At 38.0% G+C, this 21256-nt stretch overlaps 1 protein-coding gene across 3 annotated transcripts in view; it reads right to left on the bottom strand.

Moving 5' to 3' along the window:
- Positions 1–999: 999 nt before the first annotated feature.
- Positions 1000–21256, bottom strand: part of LOC144688589 (activity-dependent neuroprotector homeobox protein-like) — a 31912-nt gene continuing 11655 nt past the window's right edge. The window contains exons 2-6 of one of the 3 annotated variants that reach the window (XM_078555347.1): positions 17669–17714; positions 15098–15272; positions 14171–14283; positions 11771–11863; positions 1000–5846 (exon numbers count right to left, since the gene is read on the bottom strand). In XM_078555347.1, the coding sequence (XP_078411473.1) occupies positions 2130–5846; positions 11771–11863; positions 14171–14278 (3918 nt within the window). In that variant the 5' untranslated portion in view covers positions 14279–14283; positions 15098–15272; positions 17669–17714 and the 3' untranslated portion in view covers positions 1000–2129. Of the gene's footprint in view, positions 5847–11770; positions 11864–14170; positions 14284–15097; positions 15277–17668; positions 17715–21256 lie in introns of all 3 variants that reach the window. The other 2 variants (XM_078555346.1, XM_078555345.1) reach the window with 2 other exon arrangements.

The raw sequence follows: 21256 nt of genomic DNA on the forward strand, positions 1-21256 counted from the left end.
TATAAACCATTTAAATCAAATGCTACCAAGAAAGTTCTGGAGCTTTTAGGACTTGCTTGCAGATTTGATATTCAACAACCAACTTAAGTGACAAATCAAATATATAAGCACTTATCATTCATTTGCAATCAATTTTTAAAAACTATCAAAATCACAGTAAATTACATACCATAATTAAAAATCACTAAAACCACATATTACTAGATGGTTACTATTTAATGGTTTTTAAACAGTTAAAACCTCTTTGGTTAGTCATTTTTGCAAGTGTCAGAATCTATTTTGGAAATCAGGTCTCAGCAACAACCATATCCATTCATGTACTGTAAACAGTATTTTTACAAACATTTTATTCAAAAATGTATTTTCTACCCCTCACAGCATTCCAGAAATGCCAACTAGACCAAAATTAAGGCTATTTCAATCCTCTCACTATGCAATGCACTAGTGGTGTGATATTGAACTATGAAGTTTCTCAGGATCCTCCACAAAATGCACAAAAAAATCAAAAAGAATCAAATTTATATAAACCTAAGTATTGGACTGTACAAGAGAAAGGGTCAACCCAGAATCATGAGCATGATCTAAATAGTGTGAAATAAAGCTGCAGGTAGTACACCCCAGTTCCAAGAAACTTGAATTTCAAATTACAAGTGAAGATTCCCTCAGAGTGAAATTAGTGGTAATTTTCAAAAGATGATGCACTTATGAAGTAATTAAATAAAGTGACAGAATTTATACATGCTAAAACGCATGGCATCCAACTTCACCAAGTTATTAATTAGTTGTATCATTGAATGCTTTAGCAGTTTATGAATATACAATTTATAGCCCATTAATTCCCAATATGTGCATTCAATATTAACAATTCCAAATTTATAACAGAACTAAAAATACCAAAATCAAAGGTAAGTAGAATGTCATTCCTGCACATTTATTGTTGTTTCAAAATGGCTTGATTTGCAAATTTATTATAAAGCATTTCCAAAAAAAAACAATGTCTTGCACTTAGAGAAAACAGCATTTATTCTGAAAGTTAAATGAATCTGTGAAAACATCTTAAGGGGAGCTGCATTTTTTACTTTTAAAACTTCTATCTCTAGTCCCAATGTAAAATGCACGTAAATATGATACACAGTTAAGTACGATAAAGCATTTTATTTTCCAGAAGTGTAAATGAAAAGTACAAAGGAAAATAAAGATCACAAAAATGAAATTTACTACACAGACACTATTACATAGATGATACAATGTATACAAACACCACCATGGTGTTTATCCCTAACATGTAACCTTGAAATAGGCAAAACCCAGCATTTTCTAAATATTTGCCATGTTTTACCCAATTCATTTGTGCTGATCCAAAACACAAGTTAGTGAAATCAGCATATTATGAATTTCATTTCTAGTTCTGTAAGTAATTTAGGTTGAAGGGAGACTTTAAAAATGCATTAACATTTGAAATGCCAGTAACCATCAATATTGGAGCAAAGGATACATTAAACAGCAATTTGCCATATTACAGTAAGGCCAGTTTTTATGTTCAGTAAGCTACTGGCCAAATGCTACCAAAGTTGTATAAGGATATGTGCAATAAAAACTAGTTTATAATAATGTTGACAGACACTACAGCACAACCTCCTTCAAGCAGTTATCAAGTGAACTAAATGCTGCATTTATTTAACAGCAGGGATATCACTAAAAAAAGGTGAATCATACAGTAAATCTAGAACAAGTACACAAGACCTATACGATAAGCTTCACTTAGAATGGCTCTAAAAGACTGTAGAAATATACATTCCAGCTACGCAGACCGAGTAAATGAATAAAACAAACTTAAAGGTCTTGAAATCTATAGTACAGTACACTGTTAACCAGTAAGTACATGTTGGCCTTTCACTACCATGGGTAAATGAGAAAACATTTAGAAAGTAAATTACAATATGCCACTTTTGTACAACTGTAAAGCAACCCAAAGGCAAAATGCAACCAAACCTGCTGCATTTTATAACCTCCTCTGTCTGTAATTTTGTACCTCTGAACAGTCCTTCAAATTTTATACACTGGCTCCTTTCATTTTAAGATACTGCACACATTTCACAGCAAGAGAGACTCCAAAACAAGTCAAACTTTTATGCAGGCTGACTACTTAGCCCAACACCAGAGGATGAGCCACAAACAGGTTCTGCCACGTTGTCTGAAAGACCATCATTTGACTGATCAAGGAGCTGATCAAGCTCCTCACCTTCACTATCTGCTGTGTTACCTTGCCACTCCAATAGGGGATTAGATAAACTTTCCTCATTATCTGGTGAGACATTCTTCCATTCAGGCTGTTCTTTGGCCCATTTTTCCTCTTCATTTTGGAATGGCTCTCCACTCCACTCAGCTGGTCCTTCTGCCCAGTTCTGCCTATCAGTTTCTAATGCAGCTTTTGTTTCAGAAGGTCTTGCGGGCTCCTGCTCTTCTTCACTTTGAGATGCATCATCCGTCCATGGTCGTTTGATCCAAAATTCTTGTTTGAGTTCAGCTGAAACATCCTCCTGGTCAGATGCTTGCGGAGATGGTAGTCCATCCTCAACTGGAGAAGCACCATCTTTACATTCTGAGAATACTTCAGAATCCTCACTTTCTGATTCTTTATCTTTTGATTCTGAAGATGGCTCAGGATATTGCTCTTCTTCCATATTTGATTCATCATCCTTCAGCTCCAATGCTGCCGTTTTTGTAAATGCAGTTTTTTGCAATTCATTATTTAACACTTCAGGAACCATTTCAGATGTTTCTTCTCTAGGCTGAAAACCACCCATTTCAGTTGATGGCAAATCTTCACCTGCACAAGTATTAGAAGCATTTTCCTCCACATTATCTGGACTCATATTTGAAGCACTTTCCTCCACCATATCTGGACTCATATTTGAAGGACTTGCTTCCACCATCTCAGAGCTCATGTTTGAAGGGCTTCCATCCACCATCTCAGAGCTCATGTTTGAAGGGCTTTTCTCCACCATCTGAGAACTCAAATCTAAAACGCTTCCTTCCACCATGTCAGAGCTCATATTGGAAGGACTTTCCTCCACCATCTCAGAGCTCAAATATGAAGGACTTTCCTCGATCATCTCAGCGCTCTTGATTGAAGGACTTTGCTCTACCATCTGAGCACTCAAATCTAGTGGTGCTCCCATCTCTGAGCTCACGTTTGAAGGACTTTCTTCCATTGGAGTGCTCAAATCTAAAGCACTTGCCCCCATTTTTTGAGCACTCTGGTTCAAAGTACTTCCTTCCACCTTTTCTGAGTTTGGATATGAATTTTCCTCCATTTGGGAGCTCAAATCTAAAACGGTTCCCTCTATCTTTTCTGATCCCAGACTCAAAACTCTTCTCTCTTTTTCTGGCTTCTGATTCACTTTTTCTGAGTTTGGTTTCAAACTGGCAGGATCTTTGCCATCTACTTCTTTGTTATTTAGCATATTCCAAGTAGGTCCAAAGTCCATATTGTGCTTTACCTTTCGCAACTCCATCATATTAAATCCAAGTAATACCTTAGGCCGATACCTCTCACAATCTCGAACACATTTCTTCCTCTTATTGCTGAAGTGTGAGGCAATATCTGATTTCCATAACCATAGGCCAGCTGCCAACTTTTCAATTTCTCTTCTGTTTGGGTAGGGTTGCTTGTTAAAGTAGTTTGTGAGGAACATTTTTCTTGCCTCATACGACTCATCCTCATAGCCCTTGGGGTCAATAGCTAAAACTACTGGCTCTTCCGGTTTATCTTCTCCCAAGGTAAAACTCTGAACAGTTTCCTCACCATCCAATTTCCTTTTTTTCATTAATGCAAAGTCCCCATATTCATACTCATATTCACGTTTCATGGGCATTACACTTGGGGAGTGTGTTGCCTTGGCATGAGCAAGACTTCGATCTTGACCATTTTGTGCTTTTCCAACACCTCTGCAGTGCACCAGATGCAAGGTTATAGTAGAGGCTGTCATGTTGCTTGTGTAGACACCCAAACAGTGAATGCATTTATAGGTGAGTTTTTTCTCCACTGGATGAATGGTTTGTATCACCTGGTGTCGTTCCCTCAGATGGTGAGCCAAAGCATCTGATATTGGGCCTTTCAAAATAGAGAAGCACAATGGGCAAAGAGTTTTTCCAACATCATTTTTATAGGGTATTTGGGTTTGAGGTATAGAATTCAAATCTGGCTTTATTTTAGATTTAACCTGTGGTTTTGGCTGCTGCAACTGCCCTTCTGGCTTTCTGAATGTTAAATTCTGACTCTGGGGTCGATAGTTTGCATTCTCCATTGAGGCACTCTCAGAAATACTGTACGTAGTTACAAGGAGTTGTATATTACTGCGACTACCCTTCTGTGTAGACAAGTCAAAAGTTAATGTTGACTCAGTCTTAGGTCCCACTTCTTCATCAATGTGAAGGATTCGTACATGTTCAGCCATCTTTTCAACATCATTGAAAGTGGAACGGCAATAGGGACATGACAGCCCATGTATTAGCATATGGTTAAGCAGTGTTTCACTGGGTAAATAACGGTTGCAGTAGAGACACTTGCTTGTGAAACTGTTGATCTTCTGAATGTAATTAGCCACAGCCTGGATCTTTTCAGCTTTATGCTCCTTTTCAAAGTGTATGCTATACACACTTTCTGGAAAAAGCTCATTACACATTGTGCAGATCTTCCATTTCTGAGCAGCAGAACCAGCTAAAGCTGAGCTCTGTGTAGAAGAATTAGTGAGGCCTGCTGGGGAAGTTAGTGACTTTACTGCTGAAGTGGGCAATCCTTGCATCCTCTGTGCTTGAGAAATACTGTACTGAGACTGTTTCATTGACAATTGACTGGATGCACTGTTACCAGTCAAGCTTCCTGACTGAACATTATATTGCATCTGAGATTGCCGCCTCTGTTCACCAACTCCATACTGCCTTCCATTGCCACTAGAGATAAGTTGTTTTACTGTTTGTGATCGCTGCTGAAGAGAAACCGGTAAACCACCTGGAAGTGGGAGTCTAATTTGTTGCCCCAAAGGATAGTTATGTGCCATTGATGAAATGGCATATTTTGGTGGCAGACGGCTGGTACTTGACATAAGATTGACTGCAGAATTCTGTGCACTTTTGGACATGGATACACGACTCATACTCTGATGCATTGAAGTTTTAATACTCTGATAATTTGCGGCAGCTAGAGAAGGCTTATCATGTGGTTTTGGTGCTATCAGCATCAAGGGCTTTGATCTTGGTACTACCACATTAGTATGCCCTATCATTGCTGTTACTTGGTATCCTATTCGTTCATGATCTTCAATAACATGCTGCACCAAGGCCTCATATGTCTTAGGTATGAAGAGACAACGTTTGCAATGTACAGTCCCATCCTCTCGTCCATTAGGGGCAGAAAATGTGCCATTCACTGACTTGTCTCCTGTTCTTGCCACATAAGGTGCTGCCACATGTTGAAAATGTTCCCTGTAAATATGTTTCCTGACAACATCATATAGAGGATCTCGGTAGGTACACTTCTTACAGTAATAGACTGCTTGCTCCACACTGTCAGCATGTTTCAATTTAAGATTGCCATCCTGTTTTGACTTTTCATTGTGTGCATTCTTGCCTCCGCTGGGCACTTTCCACAGAGGAACATGAAAAATCTTGATATGGGTTTCCAGGGTCTTTCTGTCAGCATTGTATGGGCAATAAGGGCAATTTATCAGAATTTTGTTTTCAAAATCTTCACTATGAACATTCCTGAAGTGGCTCTTGTAGGCAGAAAAAAATTTGGATGCAAAAGGACAAGCACTACAACAAAATGGTTTTGTACGATAATCCTGAAAATGGAAAACAACAGTGGTTATTATTGTTCAGGTAGATACAATTTAAGTTAGTCTAATTCTGATTATGTTATGATTAAAACAAAGATGCCCATGGATTGCCTGCCAGCCATATATTCTTTCACTCAAAAATACTATACATAGAATATTTTTGATTTTAAATCTACTAAAAAAAAGTCTCGGTTCCTATATTGGGATAGGATGGATATTACTTTCACATTTACAAGTTGTGCTTAAACTGCATCTAGTGTAAAGGTTTGAAACACCTGAAAAAATAATTGTAGTTCCATTCTACTGTAATTCATCAGCATTAGGATGTTACTTTTAAAAATTTGGTCATGGTACATGGTCATTGCTGGCTAGTATTTATTGCCCAGCCCCAATTGCCCTTGAGGTGGCAGTGAACTGCCTTCTTGAACCGCTGCAGACCGTGGTATTCTAACCACAGCAATGTCATGGAGGGAGTTCCAGGATTTAGACCCAGCAACCCACATCATATCGTGTAACATTACTCTAGTTTAACCTATGTCACTTTCTGTACTGATGCACAAAAATTTTTAAACAAAATATGTATTGTCAATTAAAAGTTTTGATTTTTGATAATCGAAGTTTTGTATCAGTTCAAAGCATGAAGTAATTACATTAAAATTTGACAGCACATCTCTGCACAGGGTAGATGCAGCACCAATTAACAATATCCCAAAAAAATGTGGTCCACCGTTACTAACTGGTAGTGGTAACATAAGTCTCTTCCTTTGATTTAATAATGTTGCCAAACAAAAAGTTATAAGCCTGAGGATTGGGAGAATTTTAGAATTTAGCAAAAGAGAACCAAGAAGTTAAAAAAAGAGTAGACTAGCAAGAGAATAAAAAAGATTGTAAATGTTGCTTTAAGAGGAGAAATATGACAATAAATCGGTAAAAGCAGGGATCATATAGGCAATGGGCAGTGTGAAAATTGAAAGGAGGTAGTACTGGAAAGGCTGGTCACTTAGTCCAGATGGCTTGCATCCCAGAATGTTAAGGGAAATGGAGATAGTAGAGGGGCTTGCCTTAACCTTTCAATCTTCCCTAGATATGAGGGGAGGTGCCAGAGGATTGAAGTATGGTAAATGTGACACCCTTATTCAAGAGAGAGTGCAAGACAGTCCTAGCAACAACAGACCAGTTAGTCTAACATCAGGTAGGGTTTTGGAATCCTTAAATCAGAAGAAAAAAATCAACAGGCACTGGAGAGGCTTGAGTTAATTAAGGAGAGCCAGCAGGGATTTGCAAAGGGCAGATCGTGCTCAACAAATCTAACTAAACTTTTTGATGAAGTAACAGAAGGTCGATGAAGGGGATGTGGTGGATGTCTATATGGATATTAAGAAAGCAATCGACACAAAAGGCTGGTTAACAAAACTGAGGCTTATGGAATAGGAGGGTCAGTGTCCAATTGGATTAAAAAATTGGCTTAAAGACAGAAAGCAGCAAGTTGTAACAGATGGTTACCTTCTGGATAAGAGGGTGGTAGTCATTGGTGTTTTCCAAAGGTTGGTGCTAGGCCTACTGCTTTTTGATCTTGGGATACAGAGTAAAATTGCAAAATTTGCCTATGACATTAAACTTTTAGAGTGGCAAACAGTGAAGATGAAACAAATTGCCTGCAACAGGGCATAGATAGGCTACCAGAATTGGCAGATGGATTTTAATATAGAGAAATGTGAGGTGATGCATTTTGGCAGAAGGGATGGAAGAAGCAATACAGGCTTAATGGCACAATTCTAAAGAGTGTGCTGGAACAGAGGAACCTGGGAGTGCACGTGCATCAATCTTAGAAGGTGGCAGGACATATTGAGAGTGGCTAGCAAAGGTTATGGAACCTTAGGCTTCATAAATAGTGGCGTCAAGTACGAAAGCAGGAAAGTCATGCCGAATCTATATAAAAGCTCTGGGTTAGACCACAAATAGAATACTGCATCCGGTTCTGATCACCATACTTTAGGTAAGATGTGAAGTTCCTTGAGAGGGTGCAGAGGAGGATCTACCAGTCAGTTTCCAGGGATTGGGGGTGCGGGGTTTAGTTACAAGGTTGGCTTTGAAAGGCTGGTATTGTTCACCTTGGAGCAAATGAGACTGATGGGAGATTTGACAAAGATGTACAAAATTATGACAGATTTAGATAAGGCAGGCAAGGAAAAACTCTCCACACTAGCTGATGGTACAAGGACTAAGGGGACACAAATTTAAATTTTGGACAAGAAAGGCAGGGGAACGCAAGGAAAAACTATTTTGACGTTGTGAGTAGTAGTGACCTGGAACTTGCTGCCCACAAGGGTGGTGGATGCAGAAACAATGATTTCGAAAGAAAGCTGAATGGGCACTTGCAGGGCTGCAGAGTTTGAGCGGGGCAGTGGGTCTGACTGGACTGCTCCACAGGGAGTCAGCATGGGACTCTGAGCCGAATGACTGCCTCCTGTACTGCAAAATGACTAAGTATATAAATAGGAAGAGATTACTGAAAATAAACATGGGCCCATTAGAAGCAGAGGCAGGTGAAATTATATGGGAAATAAGGAAACGGCAGAGATGTGAAACAAATGCTTGTCTTTACCATAGAAGTCTCAAACATTATTCCAGAAATAATGAGAAATCAATGGTCTAGCAAGAACAAAGAAATCAGTACTAGTAAAGAAATAGTACTGGAGAAACTAACGGGATTAAGGAGGGACAAAACCTTTGGATCTACATCCTAGAGGGTTTTAAGAGGTAGCTGCAGAGATGGCGGTTGCATTGGTTTTGATCTTCAAGAATTCCTTAGATTCTAGAACAGTTCCCAAAGATTGCAAGAAAGCAAACATAACCCCACTATTTAAGAAAGGAAGAAGCAAGAAAACAGGGAACCAGAAGCCAGTTAGCCTAACTAACATCGGTAGTAGCCAAAATGCTAGCATGTATTAACAGGGGTGTGGTAACAGGGTACTTAGGTTATATTGTGATTAAATAGAGTCAACACGCCATTTATGAAAGGGAAATCATGTCTGACAAATTTGTTTTTTTTTGAGGATACAACTACATCAAGTCCTAAACTTCAAGTCAAAGTCATTTCAATTTAACATTGTGTTTCTCATGGGGCTGGTATTCATGTTTAGCTTTGTGGATTCGCATCAACATTGTTTCACGCTAAGTGTGACACAGAGTCTTGTGACCTGATTAGCGCCATTTTGGAGCAACCTCCATCTCTCTTCAGCTGGCCACCTCTCCAGCTTGCGGGCTTACCCCCGCAACTTGAAGCTGCTCTCAGGTTGCTCCCTGCCTCATGCCGCTCACCTCCCGAGCCCTCACCATGGGCATGGGTGGTCAGTAATGGGTGGAAAGGGCAGTGAGCAGGAGTAGAGTTAGTATATTTATAAAATTTCTTTTATATTTTTAAAATTTATTTTGTGTTATTTTGGTTTTTGGAGATTGTAATTTGACAATATTTAAACTTACAGGGTATAATATTTCAATATTTTTTTCTGATGGGAAAGGAAGGTCCTACAAAACCTAACTAAAGCATTTACATTGGTCGTAATGGGAAAATCTGATTTGTTTAACGTTGTTTCATTCAAATTTGTACTTTTCAGAAACGTAACTACAACGTTAAGCATGGAATTACTGTTGCAAGATGAATGAGGGGAACCAGTAGACGTAGTATATTTGGATTTTCAAAAAGCAGTTGAAAAAGTGTCACACAAAATTATAACTCATAGTACTGCCCTCAATCCATTAGCATGGACTGAAGATTGGTTGAGGGTCAGAAAGAGGGAAATTAGGAATAAATTAGGACACTTTGGGTCAGCAAGCTGTAATTAGTAGATACTGCAAGGATCAGTTTATGGGCCTCAGCTATTTACAATCTATATGAATTATTTAGATGAAGAAACTGAATGCAACATATCCAAGCTTGCTTTTAATACAAAGCTAGGTAGGAAAGCAAGCAGTGAGAAAGACACAAAGAGGCTGCAGATTTGAGAATGAGTAAAGAAGTTATAGAAGGTATTGGTGAGGCTGCACCTGGAGTAGTGTGTGCAGTCTCCTTACCCAAGGAAGGACATACGTGACCCAGAGGGAATACAACAAGGTTCACTAGATTAGTTCCTGGCATGAGTGGATTGTTCTATGGAAGAAAGATTGAGTAGATTAGGCCCACATTTCCTGGAGTTGTGAAGAAGGAGGGATGATCTAATTGAAACATATAAAATTTTTACGGAACTTGGCAGACTAGATGCTGAGAAATACATGTGTCGCCTGGCTGGAACAAAGGGTCAGAGTCTTAGAATAAGAGGTCAGCCATTTAGGAGATGTGTGTTTTTTTTACTCGAAGGGTTGTGAATCTTTGGAAATCTCTACTTCAGAGCTGTGGAAGCTCAGTTGTCGAGTTTATTCAAGACAGAGGCTGAGAGATTTTTGGTATTAAGGGAATCGAAGGAAATGGGGATATTGTAGAAAGGTATATTTAGGGTAGATTAGCCAAGATGTTGTTGAATGGCAAAGCAGGCTTGCAAGGCCAAATAGACCAGAGCTATTTAAGTTAATAGTTGTTTCCTCAACATCATATTCTATGAAGCCCAATGCAAACTGGAGGAACAGCACCTCATCTTCCGATTAGGCACTTTATAGCCTTCTGGACTTAACATTGAGTTCAACAACTTCAGACCATGAACTCTCTCCTCCATCCCTTTTCTACATTCATTTTTATTTTTATTCATTTATCCGTGGTTTCATCCCCTTTTTAATCCCCCCCCCTTCTGTCCCATTGTTTATCCTTTCTCCCCCCCACACCACTTCCCCCTCCCTCCACCAGGGGCCAACTGTTACTTGTTCCAAGATGTTCTTTCACACAATGCTACCCTTGTTCTGCTATTATCACATTCTGCTTTCTTACCTTTATGCCACTATCAGCACCTTTTAAGGACTAACCACTACCATTAAGGGGGAATCGGTGGCATAGTGATATTGTCACTGAGCTGGTAATCCAGAGACCCAGGGTAATGCTCTGGGGACCTGGGTTTGAATCCCACCACAGCAGATGGTGCAATTTGAATTCAATAAATATCTGGAATTAAGTCTAATGGTGATCATGAAATCATTGTCATTTGCTGTAAAAACCCATCTGGTTCACTAGTGTCCTTTAGGGAAGGAAATTTGCTGTCCTTACCTGGTCTGGCCTACATGTGACTCCAGACCCACAGAAATGTGGCTGACTCTTAAAATGGCCCTCTGAACAAGGGCAATAAATGCTGGCCTAGCCAGCAACGCCCACATTCCATGAATGAATAAAAAAACCTCTCCCTTTGTCCTTTAGTTCATGACATTTTTGTCAATCCCTCCTTTGTCCCCACCTATCGCTGGCCTTTTATCCTGCCCCCCCCACCCCACTTAATAATATAAATTTCATCACATTTCCACTTTTCTTCAGCTCTGAAGGAGGGTCATATGGACTCGAAACGTTAACTTGTTTCTCGCTCCACAGATGCTACTAGACCTGCTGAGTTTTTCCAGCATTTTCTGTTTTTGTATCATATTCTATTTGTCTTGGAAACTACATACTTGAAAAAACGATCAATTCATTTAGCAATAGCATGAAAATTAGCAAGTGACATATGGAGGGCAGCTAACTCCATAGCTTAATATTGTATAAAATCTGCACTCCGCCACAGAAATAATTTCTCAACGGTTTGAACTGGCAGCACTGCTGCAGGGTTACGAGTGATTTGAGTTTCAACTAATCAAATCATTAATTATAGGTAAAATAAATTAGTCAGAGACATGCATAATAGATGAGTGGATAACAAGAAAATATTTTTACCAATGAAGCTAGTTAGGTATAACTCTGAATGAAGCATTAAAGAAACTGAAAATAAGAATCAACACTTTAGCATAGAAAATAAACTAACCTGTAGCTTTGTAGATGAAGGGTCCCAAAGTGAGACATCGTCCCACGTAGTGTTTTTCAGGTAAAAGTCATTTGGTTCAAACTGTTTGAAATCCTGGAAGAACAGTTTTACTTGTATAAATTAAATAGATCAGATTTTAATACAATACTTCAATTCGTTGCTATTAAGCAAAAAAAAGTTCCACTGAAACTTGGTAATAAAGCAATAGATTTTCAATTTTTCATTCCTCTCCTCCCAAAGGGGATACAAAAATTATAAAATCACAATCACTTAAAACAGGCCAAGTAGCAACATGCCACAATCCATAATAATAATACTCAGTTGTCTGTCTAGACTGTTTTACTTGGTCAGCTGAAGGGGTGCATCTTGTTGGTGGGTCTATTTGGTGGCCAGTGTCTGGTGCATGCAGAGGTGCGTGGAGGATTGGAGCATGCAATGCACAGGCAACTGGCAATGGTTGTGATGGTGGTGCATTGGGAGTAGTTGAATGAGAACACAAACAGCAGAAGGTAGGCCAATAGCAGATGAGTTGAGGGCAGACGACTAAATGGAATTGGTTAAGTGTGGCAAAATGGTGTGGACTAGTCATTCATACAACTTATTATTCAAAAGCTATTCTTTGTTCCAAAATTGAAAATTCATTAGATTTGAATGAAAAGGTTATAGAAAAGCTGTCAGGCGAATTATAAGAATACATTAGAATTAATTCTAGACAAATTGATGATAACAGTCTATACCCTCAAATTTCTAGATGGTGTAACTCCAATGGATATGCCACAGCAAAAACAGACTCAAGGAAGGGGCAGTTATAATGTTGCTACAAAACTTGAATCCTGTACAAGGACTTTGTCACGGAATAAGATTGGTGGTTAGGAAGTGGTTTTCTTTCACAACAGATGCTGAAATTATAACAGGCTGATTTCTACCAAAGGTGTTTATTCTTCAAATAATATTGAGCCCATCAAATGTAAACCTACCTTTTCAACACAGGAGAAACATAGTTCTTAATTAGACTATGGCTTATAAACAAGACAGAAGGCCAGACTCTTGACAAAATTTGTATTTTATTCCCAGGCCTGTATTTACATATGGACAGCTTTATGTAACTTTTACCAGAATTAGAAGTTTTGATTCTGTTAAAGCGGTGAAAGAATAACTGGAAATTCTATATTTCTAGAAGCACTGTTGCAACCAAGGTACTAATCTGACTGCAAATGTTTTGTGGGTCTCTGCATGTAAACTTCATACTAGTGCAGTTTTGCTTTAGAGTAGTCAGTAAATTCCTTCAAGTTTGTGTTCAAATCAGCAGAGTTCAAAACTAGTTCTTTGGGCTCAGAGGATAAAAATGGAAGTTAAGATCCTCGATTGGTCCTTCAAAAATCTCCTATACAAAATTACTGAAAATATTCCATGTTTAAAATTAATACAAGTATACGCTCCTTCTCAAAATGAGTCTTGGTGAGAAAGAAACATGTATTGCCGGTTAGCTTATCCTCACTCTCAACTCTTGACAAGAAATACTCAAGCCAAAAAGCCAAATGCATTGCTCTCAAATGACTAGGTATGATTACTTCCACCAGATACCAAAAATCAATTGTGTGGTTATGTACTACTACCACTTTCCCCAATTGTTATCCTTTGCTCAGGTTCAATTAGCACAAACAGTATTTTGATTAAAAAAAGACTAGAGACAAGCACACAAACCATACACTCGTGAAAATTTACCAACCAATAAAAAAAGGTAACAGAAATGATTTGTTTTTAAAAAGCCATGGGTTTTTAACATTTGTATAACCATCTACACTTAAAGGGGAAAGCACTTTAAATAATTCCAGCAAAACATGTATGGTTTTCTTAAATCACAACAATCAAAAAAGAAAAATCAATTTTCAAATGCAACTGGACCTGCCTTTACATAGATTATAACTGACGGGTGAAAATGCAAGTAAGACACTGTACACCAGTATGCATTCAGGTAACAGATGGGAGTACACAGTAATTTGCTGATAAGGCAGCAAGGGTCTTCATCTATTTAAAATTATAGAGTCAACAGTCACTAAGAAACAACTCAGAAAACAAACCTCAAAATTCTGTTCAGCACCTATGATGCAATTTCCTCCATAATCATACAGTGCATAAGAACTACCAAGCATAAACAGAGGAAACTCATCCTTTAAAGAGCAAATGCAACAGTTTCCCCACATCAGCTACCTTTGTAGCTGCTCTGCAAGACTAAAATTTGGAAATGGTAAATTCTGTACGATTGTGTTACAGGCTTAGGTCTCCAAAAATTACTCAAACTTGTTGCCCTTTAAACTTTTAAAGCTAGCAAAACTCCTTCAGTATGTGATAGAATTGAATCCAGTTTTTTCTCCTTTAAAAACATGAATTTCTACTTACCTCTATATGATCTTTACAATAATCCAAGCCAATATCTGTAAGGATCTTTTTCACTGTTTTACGAGCCTTTCTTAGATTTGCAAGGTTGTTGACAGGAAGCTGGTACATAGTTTCTGTTTGGGACAATAAGGGTACACAGTATTTTCAGCATACTGTTAGCGTGATACAACTTAACTGAGCATGCTTAAACATTAGAAAAAGCAAATAAAATTTCTGTATGGATAAAGGTAATACTCAGGTAACTTATACATGCAAATTTTTTTTACACTTTCTGTTTTCTACAATTTCCTGACCACCACTCCCCTCCAACATCAGTTATTTTTAATTTTTAAAGAGTTACATGATTCAAGTACTACTGAACTGCACACTGGTGTCAGGTTAGTTCAGTTCACTTGCAATCTGATTGAAGTTGAAAGTGGGTGGGCTGGGAGCAAAAACGGTGCACAATATAGATGCATAATGGTATTGTGGATTTCAATATGGATGAGTAACCTCTGATACCACAATGGCATGTCACGAGATACATTTTTTACTTTTTGGTACATCTGAAGGATAGTGACCACCAACATTTAAGTGACATGAACGGATGACAATTTCATGCCTGCAATTGAATAACATGACTAATTTTCTCATCTCAGCTGCACTGCTGTGATGAAGCGCTAAGCAGAGGTCATCTTTCTCACAAGGAAAAGCCAGGAAATTCATCACTGCTCTGCTACACATCAAGTGAGTGGATCACAGCAGCAGTAAAGAATGGGATAAGTATCTGACTGGTTGAGGTGGGAGACTTTAGGATTATCTGCAATCTAAAATGGTACAAACTCCACAGGAAGCAATGGTTCCTAATGCTGCTGTAACTCAGCTGTTGTTAATTTCAGTGGTGGAAATATATGGATGGATGAATATTCTGGAGTTTTGTTTGATTACCTTCTGGAATGAGGGAATATTTATGCAGAGCTTTCTCTCAGGAGACTAAATAGATGGGGTAGAATCCATGATAGGGTAGATTGTGTATGGTCTGTGGAGGAATCGAGCTTGATGGACCAAATAGCCTTTTCTTGTTCCATGCTTTATGTTCTCATGAACCCTTTCATCAATAATGCTATCTTTGCAAAACAAAGAACACACTTCAAGTGATGTGACCAGATAGAATCTCACGTAGCATTCAATTAACCTCAATTTTCAGCTTCACGAGTAGAGAATTATAGCAAACAAAATATTGCAGGCATCAGGGAAATTGGAGACTAGTCAGAGGCTAAATAGCTTGCTGTAAGTTTTAATAAAATTTGCTTACTGGCTTGTAAAGTAAAATGCAATTCTAGCCATTCACCTGTGCTTTAAAATAATTCAAGGATAAGTAGGTGAAATCACAAAATGTTACAACAAATAAATCCTAGTAGCATTGATGTAAGTCGGAAACTAAACATGTGCAATCAAAATAGTCTGAATCTGTTCACCCCTCTAATTTTGATTGCTTTATTTCCATGTCCCCCTCTCACCAGCTCTGGACTACAAAGAATTCAGTGTACCCAGTTTAGTTTTCCTTGGCACACAACTGCCCAACATGCAACCCTAGGAATCTATGATACTCAAATCTTGAAAATCAAGGCCCCAAAGATCAGGAAATTCAGTTAAATTTGTGTTTAAATTTGGTGTATCCCAATTTGTACTATTTGAATTTTGTGGACTTGAGGTTTTGCAATATCATAGAGTCATAGAGGTCTACAGCACAGAAAAAGGCCCTTCGGCCAATCGAGTCTGCGCCGGTCAGTTCTTAGTACTGTTGACTTATGGGTGAATAAATCATAAAAAGACTAATTAGAATGAAGACCATGGAACATATGCCAATTAAAAGGGCATCAGATTTTATACAGCCTCTGTATATGCTTTGGAGCTCTCAAGACTTGGATCTCTGTGTTAGCACACAGAATAGCATCTAATACTCATGGATTAGGAAGGAAGGGAACAACTGACTAAGGACAGCAGTAAAAAAGTAATACACTTAATAGAAAAAGCATTTACAAATTCCAGAGAATTCTGTTTTTAGAAACTACATCTTTTTTTGTACAACAGATACAGTTCTGTAGTTCTAAAGCAACATTAATCTGCACAAAAGAGTTTTGTTAATGTTGAAATTATTCATTATAGCAAAGCTTCTACTGGAAACCGAATTGCACTATACAGACCTGAACAGATTTTATTCTGGTTTGTGTCAAGTTAGTTGAGACAAGTGTCCCTGCTGCAAAGTCTGTGTATGGATGTTTAACTAGCATAAGACTGGCTGACTATGTGGTGGTCTCCAACAGTCTGACAAAATTCATTGCGTAGATTTGTGCATGAAGAACAATCACTTTGGTGAAGTAGCACAGAAATGCCAGTATCTTTGAATCCAAACCAAGTGTAAGTACTTTCAGGGGATGAGGGGAAAGGTTGGGAAAATGTAAATAAAAGCTATTGGGGAGGGGTGAATAATGGAATGCAGCATACCTCTTGAAAGAAATACATAAAGCATTCCAAGGGTGGACCAACTGACATAGTAACAGAATAATTTTGTGCCCAAGATCTTCTATACTTCTATCAATACCCACTAGGTTAGAAAGCAGTGCATGTAGAAGCCAAAGGACAAGTGATATGATCATTGCTCCCATCCCTCCTAGGAAATGTATGGCACATATTTCTGAACATGGTAACACTAATGAGCAATTGATTGAAATTTACAAAATCTAAAATCAAATTCTCCACAAATTAAAATCACTCATTTACATAGTTCAGAATCAGACTTTTACAAGAACATCTCTAATGGCTAAAATCACTGCATGATGTGTGCTGACATACAGGCCAGAACGGCCCCATGTTTGATAAATGGACTGTACGTCAGCTATCTGATCTCAGCTGGGGCAATGTGGATACTATAATTAGCTTTCAGACAAGCAAGATGGGGGAAAAAGCCAGCCAGCATTTCCAACCCTGCTAGAAAGCATGTGTATGGAAAATGTTAAAGGACAGGTTCTGGTTCAGATATGATGCTCGCCAGTCAAATAGTCTATTTATGTCACGCATGAAGAACAACTACTTAGGCAAAGTACTGGAAGCTGCTAGTACTTGAGCAAACATATCCATCCACTCCAACAAATAGTGAAAAATATTAACAGTCATATAAGTATTCTTAAGAGACAGAAAAGAAAAAAAGTCTTTTACACAAATTTTAAATCCTTGTGAAAGAACAAGGCAAACTTTTGAGGCATGCATTCAGGACAAGTTTCCTGGAATTTAACCAAAACTCAAATTTATGGGGAACCTGAATGCCAATTACTTTCAGCCGAGAATGAAATCTCTAATTCTAAGAACACTGATTAATAGGAAATGTCCACATAATCAAACAAAGTTCCAAACTGCAGCTCTGAAAGAAATTATAGAAGCTTTTTTCCACTTATTAGAAATCAGTATGCATGCCTAGAGGTCATGCAATATAATCACACATTAAGTAAAACATCTCACCTGAACTTTTGTCCCCAGGTTTAAGAGTTTGCTGATGAGGAGATTTCTGTGGGAAATAAAGTACAACTTTTGACTAATACTATTAAACTAAAAGATGAACTTACAGATGAGAAACAGAAGTTCTCTTTTTAAATAAAGTAACAATGCTTTAGCCACTGGGGAAATTAAAATGAGTCCATAATAAATCAGTTATAATTTGAGAGAGAATACTGATCAACAGCCATTAAACTGCAAACTTGTGGAATTAAGGAGGCAAGTCTGTCGATTGTCTTCAAATATATGCTGGACAGAGATATAAAGGACATTCCCACACGTTGAAAAAATTGCATTACTCTTTACAAGGCTGCATTTTTGGTGAGCTTACCTGGGATCTAGCATGCTACACTTGCCATTTTAAAGATCTAGCCTTTGGGGTATGGTGGTGGTATGCACTCATGTCTACGGTTTTGTGTTTCAAGGAGATATTAAAGGTACAAGTATCTAGCCCAATTGTTGATTCACGAATATACGCGAGTTGGATGTCAATTGTAGCTCAAACAAGTGCTCTTTGGAAACATGCTTTCAAGTCCCAAAGCAGGTTTAACATGTAACGAATGGCTTCATTTGGCCGAAATTAAAGATCCAGGACACCACTTGAGGTGAAGTTATAGCAAAAAAAGTTTGTAGCTGCAAAACACTCTAGCCTATATCAGTCTTTCACAAAGCCATGGTGGTGCAAAGAGGTACATCCCTACCACAAGGTTTTTACGGAAGAGAAATTTTGTGTGACAAATTTATGAAGGGTAAATATAATATACTTGGATTTCCAAAAGGTATTTGATAAGGTACCATGCAAATGGCCAGCATACAAAATAAGGGCTCATGGAGTTGGAGGTTTTTATATTAGCACAGATGGAGCATTGGTTAACAGACAGGAAGCTGAGAGTGAGGATAAATGGGGTATTTTCAAGTTGAAAGTCTGTAACCAATAGAGTGCTGCACAGGTCTGTGCTGGGGCCCCAGCTATTTACAATTTATATTAATTACTCAGTCTCAGGTTTGCTGATGATACAAAGCTAGTTGGGAACGTAAGCTGTGAGGAGGACAGAGGCTGCAAAGAGATATAGAGAGGGGGTATAACATGGGAAGTGTGAGGTTATTCTTTTTAAAGGGCTTGAATCTTGTAAATTTGGCTGCTCAGAGAGAGTTGGGTGTACTCGTACCAGGAACACAAAGTTAGCATGAGGTACAGCAAGCAATTAGGAAGGCAAATGGCATGTTGGCCTTTGTTGCAAGGAGATTGGTCTGATGAAACTGGTGAAGTCACTGACCTGAAACATTAACTCTCCTTTCTCCACAGATCCTGCCTGACCTGAGTATTTCCAGCATTTTCTATTTTTATATTACCAAGTCTAGACTCAGGAACTTATTGCATAGTGGAAAACAGCAAGAGCAAAATGTTGGATTGACAAGCATAATTTAATTTAAAAACACTGGGTGAAATGGATTGATAACAATGTTCATTTACAATCCCCCATAAACTGCTTAATTTAGATGTAGTGCAAGAGGAGACTTCTTTTGGGATTCATGGAAGGAGTTTAAAAACTCTGACCAAGATTTTCTCTCTCTCTGTAGCCAAATCTTAACATTTGGAACGTACTAAAGTTACTTCACATAGCAAGCATGCAAGTCCTATTTACAAAGGCAGATTTAATTCCGATTCATCATACAATCTGATCCATTTGTCACCACAAAAAAACAGGTTCCTAAAATTGCACTCCAATTAACATTTTCGCAAAGGCAGGTCACAAAACTAGGCCAATTTAGATGTATGCTAATACTTAACAGTATAAAATACTGAGCCAGATTGAGATCTGTAAACAGCTACTTGCGGACATTAGAAGACAAAGGCATGCAGACTTAGATGCACTAGTGGAGCTGCTCTGTGGTATAAATAGTATTGTACAAAATCAGAACCAGTGCATTCAAATATTATTCCCAGATTTTTGGATTACGACTTAGTACCAACATGCAAAGCCCTGAAAGAAAATACATACAGTCACTTATTAATTAATTTGTAATTTCCCAAGCAATGGCTAGTCACATACAAGTACAAATTTAAAGAAAAAATGTTTCAATCTGATAAACTGGTATTCCAGTCAACACCCATGAATTATCTTCCATGTCTCATCACCATCACTAAGTTTAAGCTTTCAGTATGGAACAAACCTATGCAGTCATTGACAAATTAATCACATTTCTCTCGCAGTCAGCATTACATATGGGCTATTCTTTCTCAATCATTTATCCAGTATCTTATATCTTTTGTAATCAACCAGGATTGCAGAACAAGCAGTATTTTCAAATAAAGTTCTATCTTTCCGTTTCATTTTATATTTTAAAAGTGATTGTCATTTTTCTTAAAAGAATGTTGTCTTCTCTGTATTGCCTGGAGCTTCAAGCACAAAGCACTCTTGAGTAAAACCCTCCTTAAAGTACTGTTTATGGATAATTGTTGAGAAGACTGGTTGCTATACCCTTTGCGGTTTAAAAATACACCGCATCATAGCACAACAACATACAAAGTTTAATTGAAAGTGAAAGTCAAATGTAAATTCAAAAAAGTTAAATACCTACAGACTACTCTGATCCTGTTAAAAGTGTGACCAATCCCACAAGCTGTCTGGCAGCCTTATTCCTCAATTGACCTTTAACTTTTTGCTATTTCCTTTTCCCTGTTACAATGTGGGACAACTTAAAAAATGCCTCTCTTATTCCCATATCATTTCCATTCACATTGCTGCAATAAGGGATAGAACTCTTTACCTTATAAAATGTGCCTTTGGGTGAAATACCAAACTTTTCATGACTTTATTGTACTGCAGAATAATCAAGGGCCTGAGGTTCGAAAATTATAGTTAGATACACCAGTGTCACTGGTGAGTGAAGGAGTTTTCTTTCACAGCTTGCCAAAATAATAAAAATAATTTGCATCCTTCCTTTAGTTAAAGGAAGCCAAAAAGTTAAAGCCAAAAAAAATCACAATTACAAAGTTTATGCTACAAGATGGATGTGTTTGTGCATCAGAGAGTGAGAAAGGTGGGAGCGAAGAGAATAACCTTAGTAAAGAATTACATGCCCCAGAGAAGCTATGCAAATAGCATATTGAGGTACATGCTGAAACATAATAGCCTGGCTTCCACCTACTTTTGAGTTCTACTTATTAGCCATCCCAATGGATTAGGCCAGGAAAAGTCATATCTGGCTGCTTTAGTTCACCTTCTATAATAAGATCAGACCTGAGAAGTCACTTGACCATTGTGACATGTGGTCCAGGAAAAAAGGAAAGGAGAAACAACACTAGTACATCATTAAGTACACTGAATTGACACAAATGACATCACAAGTTTGCAAAGGAACTGCAAAAATTAAAATTATCTAGCCAAAAGCATAAACAATCACTTTTCTGATATTCCACAGCTAAACTAAAGTTAATGAACATTCATTAATTGAGTGCAGTAGAATGAGTGCACAGGTATCCCTCGCACCAACATCACCTCCCCAGTTTACTTCCACAATACACTGGCTATCTCAAAATGAGCAAATATG

Source organism: Cetorhinus maximus, chromosome 13, assembly GCF_964194155.1.
Source record: "Cetorhinus maximus chromosome 13, sCetMax3.hap1.1, whole genome shotgun sequence".
NCBI classification, from domain to species: domain Eukaryota; kingdom Metazoa; phylum Chordata; class Chondrichthyes; order Lamniformes; family Cetorhinidae; genus Cetorhinus; species Cetorhinus maximus.